At 34.8% G+C, this 19,555-nt stretch overlaps 1 protein-coding gene across 2 annotated transcripts in view; it reads right to left on the bottom strand.

Moving 5' to 3' along the window:
* Window positions 1–2,427: 2,427 nt before the first annotated feature.
* Window positions 2,428–19,555, bottom strand: part of Aps (diphosphoinositol polyphosphate phosphohydrolase 1 Aps) — a 50,122-nt gene continuing 32,994 nt past the window's right edge. For both annotated transcript variants that reach the window (XM_089085645.1, XM_089085646.1), the window contains 2 exons: window positions 19,213–19,368; window positions 2,428–5,356 (listed from right to left, as the gene is read on the bottom strand). In XM_089085645.1, the coding sequence (XP_088941771.1) occupies window positions 5,126–5,356; window positions 19,213–19,368 (387 nt within the window). In that variant the 3' untranslated portion in view covers window positions 2,428–5,125. The remainder of the gene's footprint in view (window positions 5,357–19,212; window positions 19,369–19,555) is intronic.

The following is a 19,555-nucleotide window of genomic DNA, read 5'->3' as shown; positions in this document are numbered from 1 at the left end:
CGATTTTACATAAGAAAAAATATAAGAAAGACATTTTTGAAATAGAAATAAAGAAAAATATTGAAACTTAAGACGTGTAGAAATAAACTAATATATTAATTCAAACTTAAAATGAACAGAAATTACTATCAAGGAATAAATGAACCCCAAGACGAGCAGAAATTGAAATGAATAATCGCATGAAAGAGAAAGAAAGTGTTCTGAAGGCCAGAGACCGTAAATATGCACCCCCAAGAATCTGTAACGCAATTGTAAAACCTCTAGCTACCAAAAGATGGTAGAGAAACGGCTTAAAAAGGGAAATATAAAATTGAATATAGCGCCATCTACTTGTTTCGATTAATAATTCCGCATAGGGCTTCATCAATAATAACATCTTCTTTAAAGGGCGCGACAAAATATTTTCCAGCCGTTTGAGTGTATACATGCGAACGATAAGCCGGTTCTTTCGCAGAAGAAATATTTGGCAAATATTTTTTAAATCTAAAAACGTTGGACCCTAAATGTAGCCAAGCTGTAAAGCTCCATGTCAAGCAAAATGGGGCGAATTTAAAATTACAGATTGAATATTTCTGCAAATTCAGCATTCGATAATGTATATAATTTTTAGTAATAGTATTCAATGTTCATTGAGTCGAACTTCAGCTTAAAATGTGGCTTAATAGTCTGTTACGCAGATTCTTATTTTAACTGGTTTTAAAATTGATAAATTTATCCCAATATTTATTTTTAAACATTATAATTAGCATAATCCTGTATCTTTGCACGCTAAGTTTTTGAATGAATTTATAACTTTTAGGTACTTCTTGAAGGTTACTTTAAGTCTAGTTTACTAGTTTTAAGAAACTTCGATTTTACATCTAACGTTATTACTTGCTTCTTACAATTAGTAAACTAGACATTGAAGGTCACACATAGTGACCTTCAAGAAGAACCAAAAAGCTATAAATTTATTCAAAAACTAACATGCAAAGATAGAAAATTATACTAATTATAATGTTTCCACCATCAAGTTAAATTGATCCATAAAATAAAAAAATAAAAAACTTAACGGCCGTAAATGATTTTTTTAAAAATTTTTTTAAAAATGTGAAATCGAATTTTCCAGTGATATTTTTTTTTGAAAATGCGCTAGAATGTGGTAAATTCATTTAGTGAATTTTATCAACTACCTTTACTTGAAGAGATGTCATCTGCTCTAGCTCCTTTCTTGCATCATGCTGGGTACTTGAGCAAGGTAAGCCCCGGGTTTGAAGGTCTGTTCAAAGAGACGGGGGACCAAACATAGCCAAAAGAAGTATGTTTTCAAGCCCAAGTAAAAAAAAGACTACCCAGAGGGTCAAAGTATGTTACAGCACACTAGTTAGATTCCTTATTCAACACATTAATAGTAAAACCCATGCAGAGATTGGTAAACTCATTTCATCTTTGAAAATGGGGTACAAACTTGACAAAGGAAACATAAAATTGCATAAAATTTGCAATAAACCTTTTGTATTTTCAGCTAACTTTTGTTTTTGATAAACTACCTTAAACTTATATTCAAAGCACAAAGGGTAGTATAAATTAAATTTGATTGCTTGACCTGGTTAGAAGGAAACTTATACAATCCTATATAACTTAAACAGTTAGGAAGAACAAGGAATAGAATTTTTAACGGAAAATACTTACATAAGCCCTTGCACAGTCTTTGGTAGCAACTGGCAGCAAATAAAAAAAAATGGTCGAAAAATCCGCAAAAAGTAAGATACAAACATGTAGCGTCAAACACCTTAGTAAAGTGCAATTGGCTTTGGGAATCAATTTTTTTTTTTTTACGTACGACAAGTATTGTCAAATAACCTTTTAGCTTTGTTTACTCACTTGCACGGTGAGTGGCAATATTGACAAAAATGGAGTAGTGCTCTAAAAAATTCCTGCTTTTTGGAACACCCAAAATAAAAATCCTGGAGAATTGTGGTTTCCAGCTAGCACCTGGCAGGAAACAAAAAATATTGTATGAAAATCAGCAAAAAATAAGCTAAAAACATGTAGCACCAAAGACCTTAAGAAAGTGCAGTTGTCTTTGGGAGTGAAAATATTGTTTTTTACGTACGATAAGCATTGTAAAATAACTTTTTAGCTTTGCTTATTCACTTGCACGGTGCGTGGCAATATTGACAAAAACAGGGTACTGCTCTAAAAAGTTCCTACTTTTGGAACGACCAAAAGAGACCAGTTGCGGTTTTCAGATACGAACAGAGTTAAGGAAGCATAAAAATGTTTTCATTTTTATGTTCTTGGTGTTATTCAATCCAGGAACAATATCCATTCCAATATCAAATTCAGAAAGGCTTCCAAAAATAATTTTCGCTCTTCCTTTTACCATCTATGTACCATTTTACCTTCGCAGAGCTGAAATACCCACCTGACTAAACACAAATATAATTGAAAAGGAGACAAAATATATTTTTGCTTCACAATACAATCCAGTAATCCAAATTCGCTTCAAAATTTCCTTTTACAATAAAGAAAAATGTGCGACTAAAAATATTCACCTAGGTCCACTGAGCTATATTTTCACGCAAAAAGCTAAGTAAGCTGCATTTTCGCGTCTGCGATTTCTGTTTCCGGTCACCTTCCATCCATTTTTTTTGTTGCAATGTGTCGCAACGGCTACAATAGCTGCGTCAAGATATTTAGACCGACTAGTTGAAAAAGGCACCATTAAGAAAAATATAAACGTTTTTTTTTAGCTATTTCCTTTTTTTAATGTCGTTTCGCGATTTCTAGTTTTGTTGTTCGCGTTTTATCACACAGAACAAAATGGTTTAATTTAGATAGTTCTGCACTTATGCTGCGTAAGAGGTCTTTGGCGTAGAAAACACAGCCCTGTGAACCCATGGTTAGAGAAGAATAGCCGAAGGTGCAACAAGAATATAAAAAAAGACATGGCAGTTACTTGAATAAAATCCAAAAATCGAAAACGTTAGAAAATAACACTTAATAATAATTCTCACCAGGACATTACCCTAATAAATTATATACTTTAATGGTTCCACTGAGTAACAAGTTTAAGAAAACTAAGCAACTGAAAACAAAGTTTTTCATATTTACTTTCCAATATTTTACCCATACCCTCAATATATGGCAAATAAAAATATTTTATAAAAAAAATTTCCAATTGTTATTTTCTTACATTTTTTTGTAAATGAATCTGTTTGGTATCCAAAATACTCCAAATAAAACTGAACCAGTTACAATAAGTCCAAATTACAATACAAAAAACAATTATGATTAAAAATTACTAAAAATATTTCCCAAACATTCCTCCTCCTTCCAAACAAAAGAAAAAACAAAATCTTAAAAATGCTTCCTCATCACAGTTTCCAATAAGTATGCAGTGATATAAAAAGTTAACATATGTTACATCTTACATATAGCTATAAGTCTATATAGTAGACCCCTTCCTCTAACTGGACAAACGGGACTGATGTATAACTTTTAAATCGGTGTCCACATCTCAGTTACACCTTCTTAGTCGCCGGATCTGGACGCCCGTATCTCAATTGTCGTCCCTTCGACAGAAAAAAAGCTCAGCCCACCCAAAAACTTTTTTTTTATTTGTTTTTTTTACAACTTTTGACTCTCTGAGAACTTCTGATTGGGATGAAATTTAAGCTTTAAACAAATAATTAGATTGCAAATAAAATTTCTATATCATAAAATACTGTTGTAAGCACACGATATTCTGGCAACTACCATTTGCAGTAATTTACAAGCCATATATCCTAATATTTTTCTTACATCCGAAAGCTATAAATTATTGGAAATTTCTCAGACTGGATTATTTAGTTCCGAGCTGTCAATACAGGTCAGAAGAAGAATCTGAATTCAAACTACTGTATACCCCCTCCTCCCTAGAGATTAATATCACAAAATGTAAAATTTTAAATACAATATAACCAGCTTTTCAAGATAGAAACCATAAAAATAGGGCAATAGAAGCAAATGATTTGAGGGTTTTCCAGGTCAATAATAAAAGTTCACAGACCTGAAAAACACGGGTTGAGGTAACTGTTATCACTACCTACGTACAGATTTTGACTTTTATATAATTACTTAAAAAACATGGGAGACACATTGTTCTTTACTATGTCTACACTAGCAAATTTTTCGGCTTTAGTTTTTTCATTAAAATTTGTGTCTTGTATTCTTTCCTTACAAGAGTTTTTTACGATTTTTAAACCTTTATACTTTTACCCCAGCTTGAAATATAAGAAACCACGCATATAAATGGTGTGACCAGGAGGGAGGGGGGGGGGTTCAAAATTTTACCCATTGATGTACTTAGTTTAAAGGACTAGAAAAGGGTGTTTTCACTATGAAAAGACTTTCAAGAAAAATATGACACACCCAAATTAACTTACAATACGAGAAAATTAAGATTTTCCCAAATTCCCTCTTTACCACTTTCCACGGGATTTCTACTTCCTTTAAATATCTTACAACGGCCTCCCCCCGCCCCCTTTCTGTTGAAAAAGTTTTCAGCATTAGTTAAATCCAGAAGTTGTGGCCTAAAGCGCTATTTCTGACATCAGATTCCACTGCCCCACGAAAATATCATAATCACCCCTTCCCACTTACTGTTTTGTTGAAAAGCGTAGATTTCTGATACGAAACACAAATATTTCGAATGTTCAACATTTTCATCGGTTGACCGAATACTCGGCTCTTGAAAAATCTTCAATTCCTGTCAGAACTTAGCTTCAGAAGAAACTCTTTCTATTTTTAATTACAAAAATAAAAGCAGAATGGTTGAAAAGTATAGGATTTCTGATACGAAACATAAGTCATCCGAATATTCGCCCACTTGGAGGATTTTCTTATTTATGACCCGAATTTTTGGTAGCCGAAAAAACTTCAACTCTTGCCAGGACTTTTTTTGGAGTTAACTCTACTTACTTTTTAATTACAAACAGAAAGCCAGTTTTCTTCAAAAGTGTTGATTTCTAGAAATATTTCCTTTTTAGAGTAGGCTATTCATGTGGAAAATTCTGAGTGAGCGTGGTTAAATTCTAACATTAAATATTTTTAAGCATATAAAGAACATTTCAGTGGCGGAAATTGTTAGTTTACATACAATCTATGAAGAATTCACTGTATCTGGTCGACCCTTATCTGAGTCTGAAGTCGCCTTCAAAAGGGACTGTAAGTAGACGTAGTGCAATGGTTTTGTTTCAGACAATAGTTCAATTGCATCCTTAATTCGAAACCATTTCCGTTTTCGTCCGATATTTTTTGAGTCGTCCCATTCCTCTAGTTCTTCGTTGACAACTAATACGTAGACAGCCGTTCGATGCCGACGCTCTTCGTTCTATTAGAAAAACAAATCAGTTTAATTACAGACTTCCTTATTTCAATTATATATGTTTAAATAAAATCAAAATACTATACAATACCCTAAATACTTGATGTTTTAGCTGAAACTTGAAAAATTTTTTGAAATTCTTAAATTTGTAATTTTAAAAAGCAGCAAAATAAACCTAGGCTACATAGATCAGCACTAGCCACAGCTGAACTTTGATTGAACAAGAAATTCTTGGATTAAAATTAAATTGGGGCAAAAGGCTTGAAACATAATGATTAATAGAAGCCTCACTACCCCCCCCCCCCATCTTTTTTTTTACAGGAACGAGTGGCAAGCCTGTCGCTTAACCTTGCAGTCGAGGGGACCAATCCCAGGGCCATGTATTGCCAAGTAGAGGATCAATCCATTGTTCTATCATGAGAGTATCAGATAAATTTTCCAAAACTCAAGTTATTATCCCCTTAAAATTGTTCTTTAACTAGGTTTCTATGTGAAAAGTGAAGCGTATTTTGCATGAACATTATTTCTAAAATGATCAAATTAAACCTTACACGCATGAGGTTGACGGGGCAATGAGTACCAACACTGTAGGTTGGACTGACTAAGAAGTCTCAGTTTTACTAAGTTCCAAAACCTTATAATTTTCGACTGGGCTATTCCGCAAATACCCCATTGAACTGAGCCTAAACATGTAACTGAACTGCCCTATTGATCTTCTCTCTGGGGTTTAAAAACAGTTTTTGGCAATTTTCTCTGAAAGTGAGAAATGTCAGCGTGAAAATGTCAGATACAGGGGGTCGATGCAGAATTGATGTTTGGGTGAGGCACAAACGAAACTTAGACTCCCCCAATGGTCCCCCATATATGTAATTAAATTAACATTCGCCCTTCTGGGCTGGAGGGGGGGTAACGTGGCCCTAAAACCACCCCCTGGATCTGCACCTGGTCAGATACAACCTTTATCTCAGATACTATCTCATAACCATCTAAAATCGTACTTCCAGCAAACATTTCCAAGGGATGACTTCTACATTACCAGCGGGACCTAACAGAATTGTTAGTGTCCCAATCAAGCCAGGTTATGGGGCATAGACCCTGGTTGTCATAAATCTTTGATAGATGAAAGACTTTTTGAGATATTTGACAAACAAAAGGTGAAAGCTGAGCCGTCTTTGGCTAGAATAAAACCTATTGGTAGAAATTAAAAGGCAATTCCTACTTCATTAAAAGTAGCTTCGGATGTTACAATTTTTGAAGGAAATAATTCACGAAAAATTTCTTGGGAATTTTTGGTGGTCCCAGGCTTAGGCTTTGATGTTATTCTTGGCTGGGATATACTCCGAGAAATAGGCTCAAATCTTGATTTCCGGACTAATACATTGACTTTCTTAAATGGTGAGAATGATAAGTCGATTAGTCTGTCATTTTCTGGAAGTATAGTAATGCCCAAGAAAATAATTGTAGACCCATTCTCAATAAAAGCGGTAGAAGCTCTTTTTAAATCAAAAAAAGGGTTGCCTTTACCTGATGGGATAACGGTCATTACAGAACCTGCTGATAAATGTTCTGAATTTTTTTATGCGGCCTCTGTAAAAGTTGTAGAGGATAAGGGGATAATTTTTATTTTTAATAATAGTGAAAGCCCTTTAAAGTTGAACCGACGAGAGGTAATTGGCAGTTTTATTGAAGTGTCCGATGATGTAATTACAGCCTACAGAGCTGAAATTATTAATAATGAGGGAAGGGTTGATGAATTTGAAGATAGGACAAATATGGAAAACCCTTGGACGGATGCAAAATTTTTAGAGAAATTTGACCTAAAACATTTGAATCGAAAACCTGAGTTGTGTGAAATATTGAAAGATTTGCCTAAAAAGTATAAAACCATATTTTCGGTCCATGCATATGATATAGGTCAGAATAGCCTGATGGAGTTTAAATTAGATATTGACAAAAGTTTACCACCACCTAAACCCAAGTCCTATAATTTACCACTGAAAATGCAGGAGGTTTTGCAACAGCATATTTATGCTATGACAAAGACAGGTATTATAAAACCCGGTAGAAGTGAATATTGTTGCCCTATATTTGTTATTGCAAAAAGCTCAGGGGGAAAAATACCCCCTAAGCAGGAGTGGACTATGGAGAATACGAGGGTTATCTATGATTGCCGGGAGATTAATAAATTAGTCAAGGACAGTGCCTGGCCCATTAGGAGGATCCAGGATGTGCTGAACCAACTTAGCTCAAAAAGAAATTTTAGGATTTTTGATTTAAAACATGCCTTTTTCAATGTATCATTGACAAAGGAAAGCCAACAGTATTACTCATTAAGCAGACCAGATGGTGTACAATATGTGTATCGTAAACTATCCCAAGGTAGTAATGTGAGCCCTAAGGCGTTTTGTCAATGGGCCTCAATTTTATTTCAGTCGGAGATTTTTCATTCTATTATTTCGATGTACATTGATGATTTGGTTGTGGCATCCAAGGGAGATGAAAGTGAGCATCTTCGAGATTTAGAAAAGGTCTTTTCAAGATTGTTGGAGTGTGACGTGAAGATAGGTGTAAAGAAATTCAAGTTTTTTGTAGAGAATTTCGAGCTGCTTGGTTTTTCTGTTTCTTGAGGTATTTCACCTCTAGCTAATAAACTTGACAGTATCCAAAAGATAAGCAGACCGCGTCATGTCAGTGAGCTACGTAGCTTTATTGGCTTGGTCAACTGGTATAGAATATTTTAATTTAACTTTGGGGAGTTAATTTATCCTTTGAATAAGCTTTTGAGGAAAGGAGTTCCGTTTGAATGGGGCCCTGAGCAGGAAGAAAGTTTTTTAAGTTAAAACAGGAATTAAGTAATCCAGAAACAATATTTTTGTCATTCCCAGATTACTCAAAAATGTTTTATATTGCAGTCGACACAAGTGCCATTGCTTGCGGAGCACTGCTCCTGCAAAAAGATGATACTGGTCGACATAGACTTACATCAACTTTCAGTAAAGTTCGTTCTTTAAATTTTGGGAAAATAGATAATATGTCAAGAGAATTATATGGTGTTGTCCAAGCAGTTAAGTACTTTGAGCACTATATTTGGGGTAAAGCGACACATCTCTTAGTTGATTGTAAAGCTCTAACTTACTTAAGAAGGAGTAAAGATCATTCCTCTAAGCTATATAGAATAGCTTTAATCTTAGATAACGAGTTATTCCATTGGTCAAATTTGCCTGGAAAATACCACCCTGCGGATTTACTATCGCGTCTGGAGATAATTGAGGAATGTCGCCCATTAAATTTTACAGAAGAAGGAGCAGAATTTTTAGCAGCTGGTGTTGAAATAGACTATTTAGGGTTGGAATTGTCAGAGGTAGAAAAACTTCAAAGAAAAGATCCCGAATTATAGAAGGCCATTAAGTACCTTGAGTCGACAACTGAAAATTTGTTAGGAACCAACGTAATGAGGCGCTGTGTCGAGAGAGATTAGGCTGGTGAAGGGGCGGATGACGGTCGACCAAAGGACCAGCGGTTAACAGGTACAGAGGATCCTGGCAAAGGAAGGTCTGAGCGGTTAACGGGTTCAGCGGATCCTGGGAAAGGAAGGTCTGAGCTCCCAGGGGTAAAGAGAGAGTTAGGCGGTGGAGCACCCAACCTCGAAAACCTTACAAAGTTTCTTACCAGGAAAAATAGTCGACTCGGCGGAAAATAGCGTGCCAGGAGTCGAAAGGTCGAACAAGAGGTCCATGCCGGAGAGAAAAATAGTCGACAGGGCGGACATGGGAGTGTCAGACGACGACAGGGCGAATCAGAGTACCGTGCCAGGGGAGTGACAGATAAAAGTTTTGTGTCTTGGCTGTTGAACAATTTTTGACGGTCTGTTTCTGAAGGAAGGTGTTCTTTATTGTTATCCGCTAGGAGGCGTTGGCAAGGACAAAGGGATCCCTAGAACAGCTAAAATAGTCTTGCCAAGTGTCCTAGTAGATTCGGCAATAAAACTGGCTAATGATCACTTATTCATTGGTGGTCGCATGTCAATGGAGAAGACTTTAGATAGAGTGAGCCATATCTTTGTATTTGATAGAATGAGTGCAAAAGTTCGAGAGTGTTGCGAGAACTGTAATTTTTGCCTACGTAGGACTAAAATGCATCGTAACGTGAAATCTCCGGTAGAAAAAAATGAAGTACCGAAATACCCATTCCGTGTTTTCGGTACTCGGCTGGTCCCATGGGGGGCGCATTATGTGGACCTACTGAAAACAGAAATTTTCATATTTTAGTTGGCATTGACCATTTTTCAAAATTTTGTATCCTGAAAGCTGTGCCGAGGATAACAGCAGAAGCTATATGTTACTTTCTTTGCGATTCAGTGATAGCATACTTTGGTCTATTTGAAGTTTGATCACTGATTCCCATCATTCTTTCTATTCAAATATCATTTCACAGATGGGTGAAAAATTAAAAATTAAAAATCATTTTTTGTCAAGTGATAATCCTCAATTGAATGGGTTATGTGAGAATCGTGTGGAGGTAACAAAATCCGTATTAAAAGCTTATTGTCAGGATCATCCCAATTCTTGGGATATTTATTTGCCTTTCGTTCAGAATGTATTAAATTCTACTATTTCTTCCACAACTAAATATTCACTCCATTGGGTAATTTTTGGTAGGTAGCTTCTTTTATATTTGGATATTCAACTATCATTTCCTTCATTTTACTGTTTTGACAGTTATGAGGATTATATGGTTAACTTAGTTAGGAATTTATTCCCAATTTACAGGATTTGTGAAGAACAAATAGGAAAACAGAGAAAATCTCAAAGATTACAATATAATAAAAATGCTGTAGAGCTACCAGTTTTTCGACAAGGAGCTTAGTTAATTTCCAAGATAAAGCTCCGAATCCAAGGGAAATCAAGGGTTTAAAGCTTAAATTTCATGGACCATATATAATTTTAAAAGTTTTAAAAGATTCCCTATTCTTGGTACAAGAACTTTCAGGGACTTCTGTAAGAAGAACAGTAAACGGTCGTCTGATAAAGCCTGTAAAGGATTCAGAAACTTTCTAAAGTTTAAATCCTATTTTTCAGGAGAAAATTGATATGATTAATAAATCTAATATTGCTAATAGTAAAGTAAAATCTAAAGACGAAGAGAAAAGCAGCAACGGTTATAGCTTACGTCAACGTCCGGGTGAGAAACTTTTGGTTGTTCAAAATTGTCTTGAGCAACCAGTAATAACAAATAAATCAATATCGGAGGAATCAAGAATCGTAGAATTGGAGTTATGGATTGTAGAATTGGAGTTTTATCGTGGGCATAGGAGAATTGATTCAACATCATTTGTATACCAGCTTCCAGGGGAGATTCCAGTAGTAACTTCAGAAATAATGTAGGATAGCTCCGTTTCTAGCGAACAACATAAGGTTGAAATAGAGCCTAGTCTAGTTAGTGTAGAAGTAGATAAAGGGGAAATAGAGGTTAAGGCAAGCTCGAGTGGAGAATCAAGTAGTCTTAGGAGAAGCAATAGGAAAACAAGAAATAAACCTCCAGGTTATTATAGAGAGTATTAAAACAATTATAGAGATAAGTAGAGTAAGATGATTGTAGAGATTAGTATGTTATTGTAGTACAAACGGTGTTGGGAATTGATGTTAAGTCAAAATGAAGATGTAGCTGGTTTTTATGCTGATTAACTGGACAGGAGAAATGCTTTCTTTGAAATAGGAAAAATAGAAAGATAAAAATGGCAAGCGAAAGATGTTTGACCAATCTTTTTCAAATGATGTATTTACTTCCTTTTGATATCTTATGGATAGTAAAATAACCGAATAATTTGGAAAAGAAAAAGAATTAAAGCTTTGGTAAAAGGAAAGTAAAAGAAAATCTCATTGTGTTTCTGTCGAATATTATCATTTTTGTTCAAGTGTTCTGTTCAAATTTAAATTCTTTTAAAAGATATTCTGACGATGTGTAAATTTTTATATTAAGTGTAGCTATGCGAATTTTATGTGAACTTAGTATGACAATATAAAGTGAAATGTAAGTGACAATTGGGAAAATATTTTCTTTTGTCGTGTTGATTCAGTTTTAGTGTCAGTATTTTATTTTATGTTCTTGTTAAGTGTACCTTTGTTTGAGGATAGAAAATCGTTTTTTTTGGGGAAAAAAAAAAATTTTGAAAACCCCGGGGAAAATCTGTAAACTTTGGAAATAGGTTTTTCTTGGTTAAAACCAATAATTAAAATTCCAAGTATATGTCGGAAATTCATATGTATGGTCCTTCCCAAGGTCACTTGAACCCAGAATAACCCAACTATCTAAAATGCAAACATTGTAAATTATCAACAATCGACAACCCCACTTCTTGGAATAAAGCGATAATATTTCCTGTCTGGAAGAAACTCAATGGTCAACAACCCAACCCAAATTCTCTTTATCAGAAGCTTACAGTTCTGTCAAATGCCCGGATGTGGATATGCAGATTTTGTTGAATATAAGTTACCAATTTAGATTATTTGAGTCAGTTCGAATTCTGTATCTGTCCTCGCCATATGTACAATCATTGTATTATGTGTATAAATAAACGTTTTATACTCTAAACATAATCTATGTGATGGTTAGAGGTTCCAGACATCCTCCACCGGTAGAACCCAGATAATAGGCCAACGCTACCATAAGGCCCTAAAGAGAAGAAGTCTCACTGTACAGAGAAGTAGATAATTCACAGAGAAGTGAACAAAGAAAGTTTACAAATGATTAGAAGTAAATCCAGTATCTTCATTTTTAGATTTCCAAGCAAACATAACCTAGGGAACCAGGTTACACCGCTTTCAACAAGGAAATTTAAGACATATTTGAACTGTAATGAGGCCAATTTGTTTCCTGGCGAGCTGGAGCACAGAGACCGTTCTTAAGTACAACTTATGTCGTCGAACCAGTGACTTTCGCAAGGTGGTAATATGAGACTGAGGGCGATATCTAACCACAAGCTTTTTAACCACAGTCCCTTAGGTCTGTGCATGAGCTTTCTCACATGACAAATCGAATCAAAATATGTCCAACATTTTACAATTACTTGAAAATCTGCCAGCTGGTCTTGCCAGCTGGAGCACAAATCTACAATACTACAACAAAAAAACTACAACTGTTTTAACAAGAGATGCTAATATCTGTTGTAGGGTAGATCCGTGTAGCAGACGTTTACCACTGGAAGCAGAAAGATTTCCACAAAAAAAAAGATCCAAACAAATTACAACTAGAGATTGACATTGAAAAGATAATCAAGGACTTCTCGAGCATGCTAATTTCTCGGTATTCGTTTTATCAAGGCTGGTCTCCTAGAATACTAGTCTTTTTATTTCTCTATTACTTATGTAAAATATAAAGTAATTTGTTAAATAGCTATTGTTGTTTCTTCTTCTTTATAAAGAAGATGACAATTCGTAAAACAGAATCATCGAAGGCGAGGGACATAAACATTGAGCATATTGAGGCTGGAGGGAGCAACCCTTCCTCATAAAACGAGAAAAGTTTGCATTTTTATCCCAAAAACTTTTACCCCCATAAATGGTAAAGGTTTGCGCATTTACGTTACCCAATAACAAGAAAAAACATAAAAGTTGAATCGGTTCACCAGATTTACAGCCATTAGAAAAAAGCTCACTTACGATGAGATTTGCTAATACTCAGACTTAACAAGAGCTAATTTGAGCCAATCAGATTTTTCACAGAATATTCTGATTGGCTGAAAAAAATCTAAAAAATGTTGATTGGCTCAGATTCGCGCTAGCTACATCTCGGTATTGTGAAAATCTCACTGCGAATGTTGCATAAGCAATAGTGACTGAAGAAGGCGCAGCCACAGTGGAATGGAGACTCCAGACCACCATTTCCAAAATCAAATAACTTTTAAGGACTCTTTCCAAAATATCCAATAATATTCAGATTATCAGCAAACTTTCAGGGTTGAGATATCTACGCCTCCCTCCCATCCTCGGCCCAAAATTAGCCCTCGGAGATAAGTTCTTTTGATTCGAGGCAATGAATAAAGTGCATACTCAAAATGTTGATATAAACATCGCACACAAGAGTTCGAAAGGGTTCCGAATCTCACCTCGATTAGAGATTTTACAGAGCAAATTCCCATTCCTTTACCGTATATTTGAAAATATATATAGTGCGTCGGGAGGGGGGGGGGGGTGCATTCTCAGGATCATATTCGAAATTGGTTCGTTTAGCATTCAATTCCCTTCTTTGGTATCATAAAAATATTAGTAAACACTTCTAATATGATCTTTGTCTGACATATTTTTTTATTAGTTACCTTAATGCGTTAATGTTATCTTTAGTATCAGAACTAAAATGCAGATGATATTGCCAAAAAAAATAACTCGAAAGCAGCTGTGTTGCTCTGCAACACAGCTAAAGTATAGCATTGCTCTTTTGACAGGTGTTAAATATCTTGAGTCCAACAGATCTTGAAAGCCTGGACTTCTGCTCTTTTGCTTGATCGCAGTTGTTTTTTAATTTCACAGCAGACAGTTTCTTTCTATCACTTTAGTTTTATTCAAAACATCTTTTGAGCGAAGTAACTAAAAAACGCCAGAGAATTTCAACAGAAGATTTCTGGGGAAATTTGGAAACGTTAAGATAATTTGTCTATCCTAATTCTGCAGAAATAGGGCCTACAGAAGGTAGCTTACCTATAGCCTAACACTTATATGTTAGGCTATACATATTTTTATGCACTATTATATTGAAATCAATTGTTGCATAAATATAACATTTCAGAGAATTCCCTTTGGTCAACATAACAATTTCTCATCTTTTAGATGGCTAAGCCAGTAATAGATGGCAGTGTCGTACAATTTTTAAAAGCAATATTGTTGAAGTATCAGTTAAACAGTCTTCATTTATGCATTTTTACCTATTCCAGGATTCAACACCCTTTCGCACTCATTTATTTAACGTCGAGTTAAGCACTATTACCTATAACATTGCTATAGATAGTATTAATATATAAAAAGCGCTATTACCTATAGAAGACCCCGGCGCCGCGCCGGCGGATCGACCGAACGCCGCCAACAAGAGGCCCGGTCGTACGCCGCCGAAGTGTCGTAACGCGGCCGGCAGTGGCGGCGGCGTTCGGTCGACTTTAAATTAATTTTGCGGCAATTCTTTATTGCGTCAACCACAAAGTCGGAGCTTTTCCTTCTCGTGTGGTTAGTATTTCTATTTTCCTGATTAGAAATCAAGCAGGGCTTGCACTATCCCCGAATTTTCGGGTATTTCCCCGAAAATCTAAGCGTCACCCAGAAAACAAATTTGATTCCCCGAATCCCCGAAAAACCCGCAATCACGGTGCCACCCTTAACGATTTATCACCAGTGACTTTCCCTGCCAAATATTACTTTGCACAACATAATTCTTCACTACTCTCTTGTTCATTAATTTTCGTCTCTTTTGTTACTTTGCATAAAAACCAGACAGATGCAATATGCAATTGCAAATATTGCAATATACACAGTTCTTCATATGTTGACAAAAAAAAGTATCGTCTTAAATCATTTCGAATGCAATTTCCCAATCGCTATTTCTTACATCATTCGTAGTCAAGAATTTTATTTTCAAGTTGAATAGAATTACAGAACGCATTCACTACTATACAGCTTCAGCCTTTAGTTGGATTTTGAAATTGAAAGCCGACAGATTGTTTCTATAGCTGAATTGTAAGTTTGCAGATTTTTTTGTTGTTTTTTTTAGATAAGATTTTCTTAATGTTTAATCCTAAATTGTTGAACGCCGGATATAAAATAAAATCTTCTTTCTGAAACTTTTTACGCCCCCCCCCCCACCAAAAAAAACCTTCTATTGAGACAAAATTTAGCTATAGACTAAGCTATGTACAAGGTTGGGGAATTAAAGATTGAACCGAAAGTTACCCCAAAATATGATTCATAAATGCTTTGTAAGTTATTGCCTAGGGGGGGGGGATGGGGGGTTATCATTTTTAAATGATAACACCTCATTTTTTTTTATTGGAAGCAGGGATGCCAAAAAAGATATTTTTTAAAAATTATTTTTTTCATTTAAAGTGGAGACAGAAGAAAATGATATCAAATTCCCTGGGAAACCATTGAAATATTTTGATAGACCCAGGGCCCCCCATTAGGACTTGTTCATTGTCTTGGGCATTTTGCGATTTCTCATAGGCTACTGGCTTAATTTGCCATTTGTGTGTGCTCCCTTTTAATTAGATTCTTTGGATCTCACTGAATGCCACGGCGAATCTATGACTCAGTTTTCCAATAATTTGAGGTATATCTGAATAATTTCGACATTTTTGCTGTTGTCTTTGTACCCCTTTACTCATAACCTCAATTTTTTCAAGGAACACTAAGCTGTTTAACGTTATTTTGAGTGTTTGTTTGAACCATATAGTGACCTAGTTAATTATTAAATCAAATATTTTTCTAATGAAAGCTGAGACGGTATCCTATCAAGGTGGTATCCAGAGGGGGTAGGGAGGTATTAAATTTAAACGAAAATGTCTAGAAATTTCTTTATTGAAAGAAGGGATCCAAAAAAGTTAATTTTTTTTAATTTAAAGCCGAGATGGCATCCTATTAAGGTGGTATCCCTTGGGGGGGGGAGGTAGTGAGCTATCATATTTATATGATAATACCTGGATTTTTTTTTGAAAGCAGGGGTGCCAATAAATTAATCATTTTTTTAATTAAAGCAGAGACGATATAATATCAAGCTGGTATCCATAGGGGGGGGGGGGGCATATGGACTTATTATATTTAAGTGATAGTACCTTGATTTTTTTATTGAAAGCAGGGATGCCAAAAAGTTGACAAAAATTAATAAGATTTTCGTGAGGTATACTTGACACAGCACTTGCATGGTTTTATCGTCCAAAGAGAAAGGGACATATGCCTCCAACCCGTTTTTTTTCTTACTGATGAAACGGGTTTACATTGAAAACATTCATTCATAAGAACCAGGCAGATTCACACTAAAACGAATTGGTGTGACGAAAGCGATAACGACATCCCCACCTAACGCTGCGCTCCAGTGGCAATGGTGCCCGTGGTCCAGTGAGCGCCCAAGTTACAATAAAAGGCCTGGTCATAATAAAAGCTTTCAATTTGGGAGGTTCAAGGAGGAGTCTTTGACAGTCTTATGACCTCAGGGTACTAGATGTTGCAACGTTCTTACGTATCTACAGTGGTTTAAAAAAATCGATCACCCCACAAATGATTAACAAAGATATGCACAATATAACAAATGTAACATTTGGAATATTATAACACTTTTTTCAAAGCTTTGAAGAAAAGCAAAAAAGGCTAAATACCCGTAACTACGCTTGAAAGCTATTTTAAAAAGAAACTCTTTGGAGATATCCATGGATATGACCATAGCAGAAGCTTTGAGCCTGGGCGGGGATCAAAGAGGAGTCTTTGAGCATTTTGACCATAGGTGACTTATTGTTGCGACTTTCTTAAATTTGGTAATTTTTGTGAGCATTTGGAAAACAAAGTTTAAACTCAATAACTGATACTATGTCTTCTGACATTTTGCTTGGATTAAAAGTGACGAACTAGGAAGAAAGTTTCAACATCTTTCTGGAGCTGCTTCAGTCTGCTTCATTTAATTACATCTAAAACGGATGAACTTTTCTATTTTTTACCTAAGAAAATAGCTGGCACTTAATTTTTCTTCATACCGAATAAACCATTAAGTGTTTTTGTTTCATTGTAATTGAAGTGTTCTCATGTGAAGTGTTCATCATGTATTTTTCAGTTTGATAAATATACTCCTTTTAGATGCAGTTTATAATTTAACTGATATTAGGTATTTATGAGTTTATATTTTGGAATGAATCCCTACAAGAAAAAATGAATAATATCCAAAAGAGCAGCCCAAAGCAATACAAAAGCAGCAGTTCAGCCTTAGCCTACATAACATATATTCTATAAAGAAGCCAAAAAAAACATTAAGATGCATTTTCTTTTAAATTGTTATTAAAAACCAGTTTTTAATATAAGAAGGCTTTTTAGGAATCCAAAAGAGCAAAAAAAACAATCAATATCAATGTCGCCCATTTCAACTCTTTTAAAGGTGACAAAACATATATAGGCAAAGGGCATTATGAAAAAATTCAACTTCTAAGTTCAAAGTTATAGTCAAAGTTTTTACCCAGATAACTGACGAATTTTGTGATACGGTATTTGACGTTTTGTATGCAGTAATGCTCAATGAAAAAAACTACTAATTTTGATAATTATTTATGTTAAGAATACATAGCTAATAAATACTTCAACTACTCGTATTATGCAAGGGTTCTAAAACGCCACAGCCATTTCGTTTCTACCAGATTTCTACTTCTCTTGATGAATAACGAAGAAGACCAGTTTCGGAGCCAGAGCCAACCAGCCAGCCCGAAAGACCAGCCAGAAAGCAGAAAGACCAGCCAGTAACTTGTGAAGTTTTGAACTCATGAATAGGCTCGAATCTGCTGTAAATTTAAGCTGTGATTTGAGAGAGACTGATGAAAACATTAATGTTTGCGGTCAACATTGATCGCGGCTCGCCGCCGACATGTAACCAGTGGCGCGCCGCCGACATCTTACCGGCGGCGCGGCGCGCTGTTTTTGGCCCCGCCGCCACCGGTCTTCCCTCATCGGCGCGGCGCCACTGGAACAACATGGAGATCTTTTTAAAGGCTCATTGGAAAGCAAGTTGCAATATCTAGTAACTTTTGTAATTAACAAAAGAAAATATAGTAATATAATGCAATTTTGTACAAAGAATGCATCTTCATATACAAGATGATAATATATGACACGCACCTTTGACAAGGGATATGTTATAATCAATTGATTCTGTTACCTGATTTCCTGAAATGTCGTCAGTACACTTTTGAAATGATGTGTGAAGTACACATTTAAACTAATTTTAGATCGATTTTTTAAAGTTTTTTTTTGCCCTCTCCCTGAACAAAATTCCAAGATATAAACATATATATATATATATATATATATATATATATATATATATATATATATATATATATATATATATATATATATATATATATATATATATATATATATATATATATATATAATTTATTGGCAAACCGTGAAAAGTCTAAAATCCGCTCTATATTTTTCCGTTTTGCAAAGTACCTACTAAAATTGCAACCTTGGATAAAAAATAGTTTTCTGATTCGGCGCTATAACCTAGCGGACCCAAATCTAGCTGTTGAGACACTTATTAGCCCTCAAAAAAAAAAAAAACCAGCAATTCTAAAGCACGAGTGGGTAAGTTTGCTTGTTTAATTTTCCCTTTTGTTTCCTTTTTTTTTTTTTTTTTTTTTTTTCTCCTTTCAAAAGTTGTTGTCTTTGTTGCTATTTTTGAAGAAGTTATTGTTTCTGTTGTAATCTTTGAGTATGCTATCTTTCAGTTTCCACTTTTCGTACTATTTTGTATACTATTTAAGAAGTTGTTGCTGTTGTTGTTATTATTATCGTTTTGTTTCCTCTTTTCGTATTTTTGTATACTCTGTCATTGTACATTTATTGTATACGACAGGTTTTCAATATATATATATATATATATATATATATATATATATATATATATATATATATATATATATATATATATATATATATATATATATATATATATATATATATATATATATATATATATATATATATATATATATATATATATATATATATATATATATATATACCGTAAACGCGAAAATTGCGCAGCCGCTGACGATGGAGAGGAAAAGGGAAAAACAACATCCACATTGCGGCATTTAAATAAATACGGTCAATTATAGATACCTCAAAAATACCGAGACATCTCCCAAGCTGTCCTCGTACCCCAGCTTCTTCCCAAACTTCCCTAGCAGCTGCACCTTTGGGATCTTCATTGGGTTCAACTCCACCCCCGGGAACAATCCATCTATCGGGTTCCTTTGATGAGGACACAAGAAGCACCTAAGAAAATAAACAAAATACAACTTTATCAAAACAACTCAATTTAATATCATTACGATCTACTTATACCATTAAAAAAAAATCTAAAAAAACTTTTACAAAAAAAAATTTAACAATGCAGACAAAACAAAGCAATAACAATTAATAATCATAAATGGACATCTGTAGGCTTAAATACACACTTTCT

Source organism: Artemia sp. Qi Xiang Cuo, chromosome 3 (genome assembly GCF_049724085.1).
Source record: "Artemia sp. Qi Xiang Cuo chromosome 3, ASM4972408v1, whole genome shotgun sequence".
NCBI lineage: Eukaryota > Metazoa > Arthropoda > Branchiopoda > Anostraca > Artemiidae > Artemia > Artemia sp. Qi Xiang Cuo.
The sequence above is the reverse complement of the archived record's forward strand: the minus strand, read 5'-3'. Positions and strand labels throughout refer to the sequence as shown.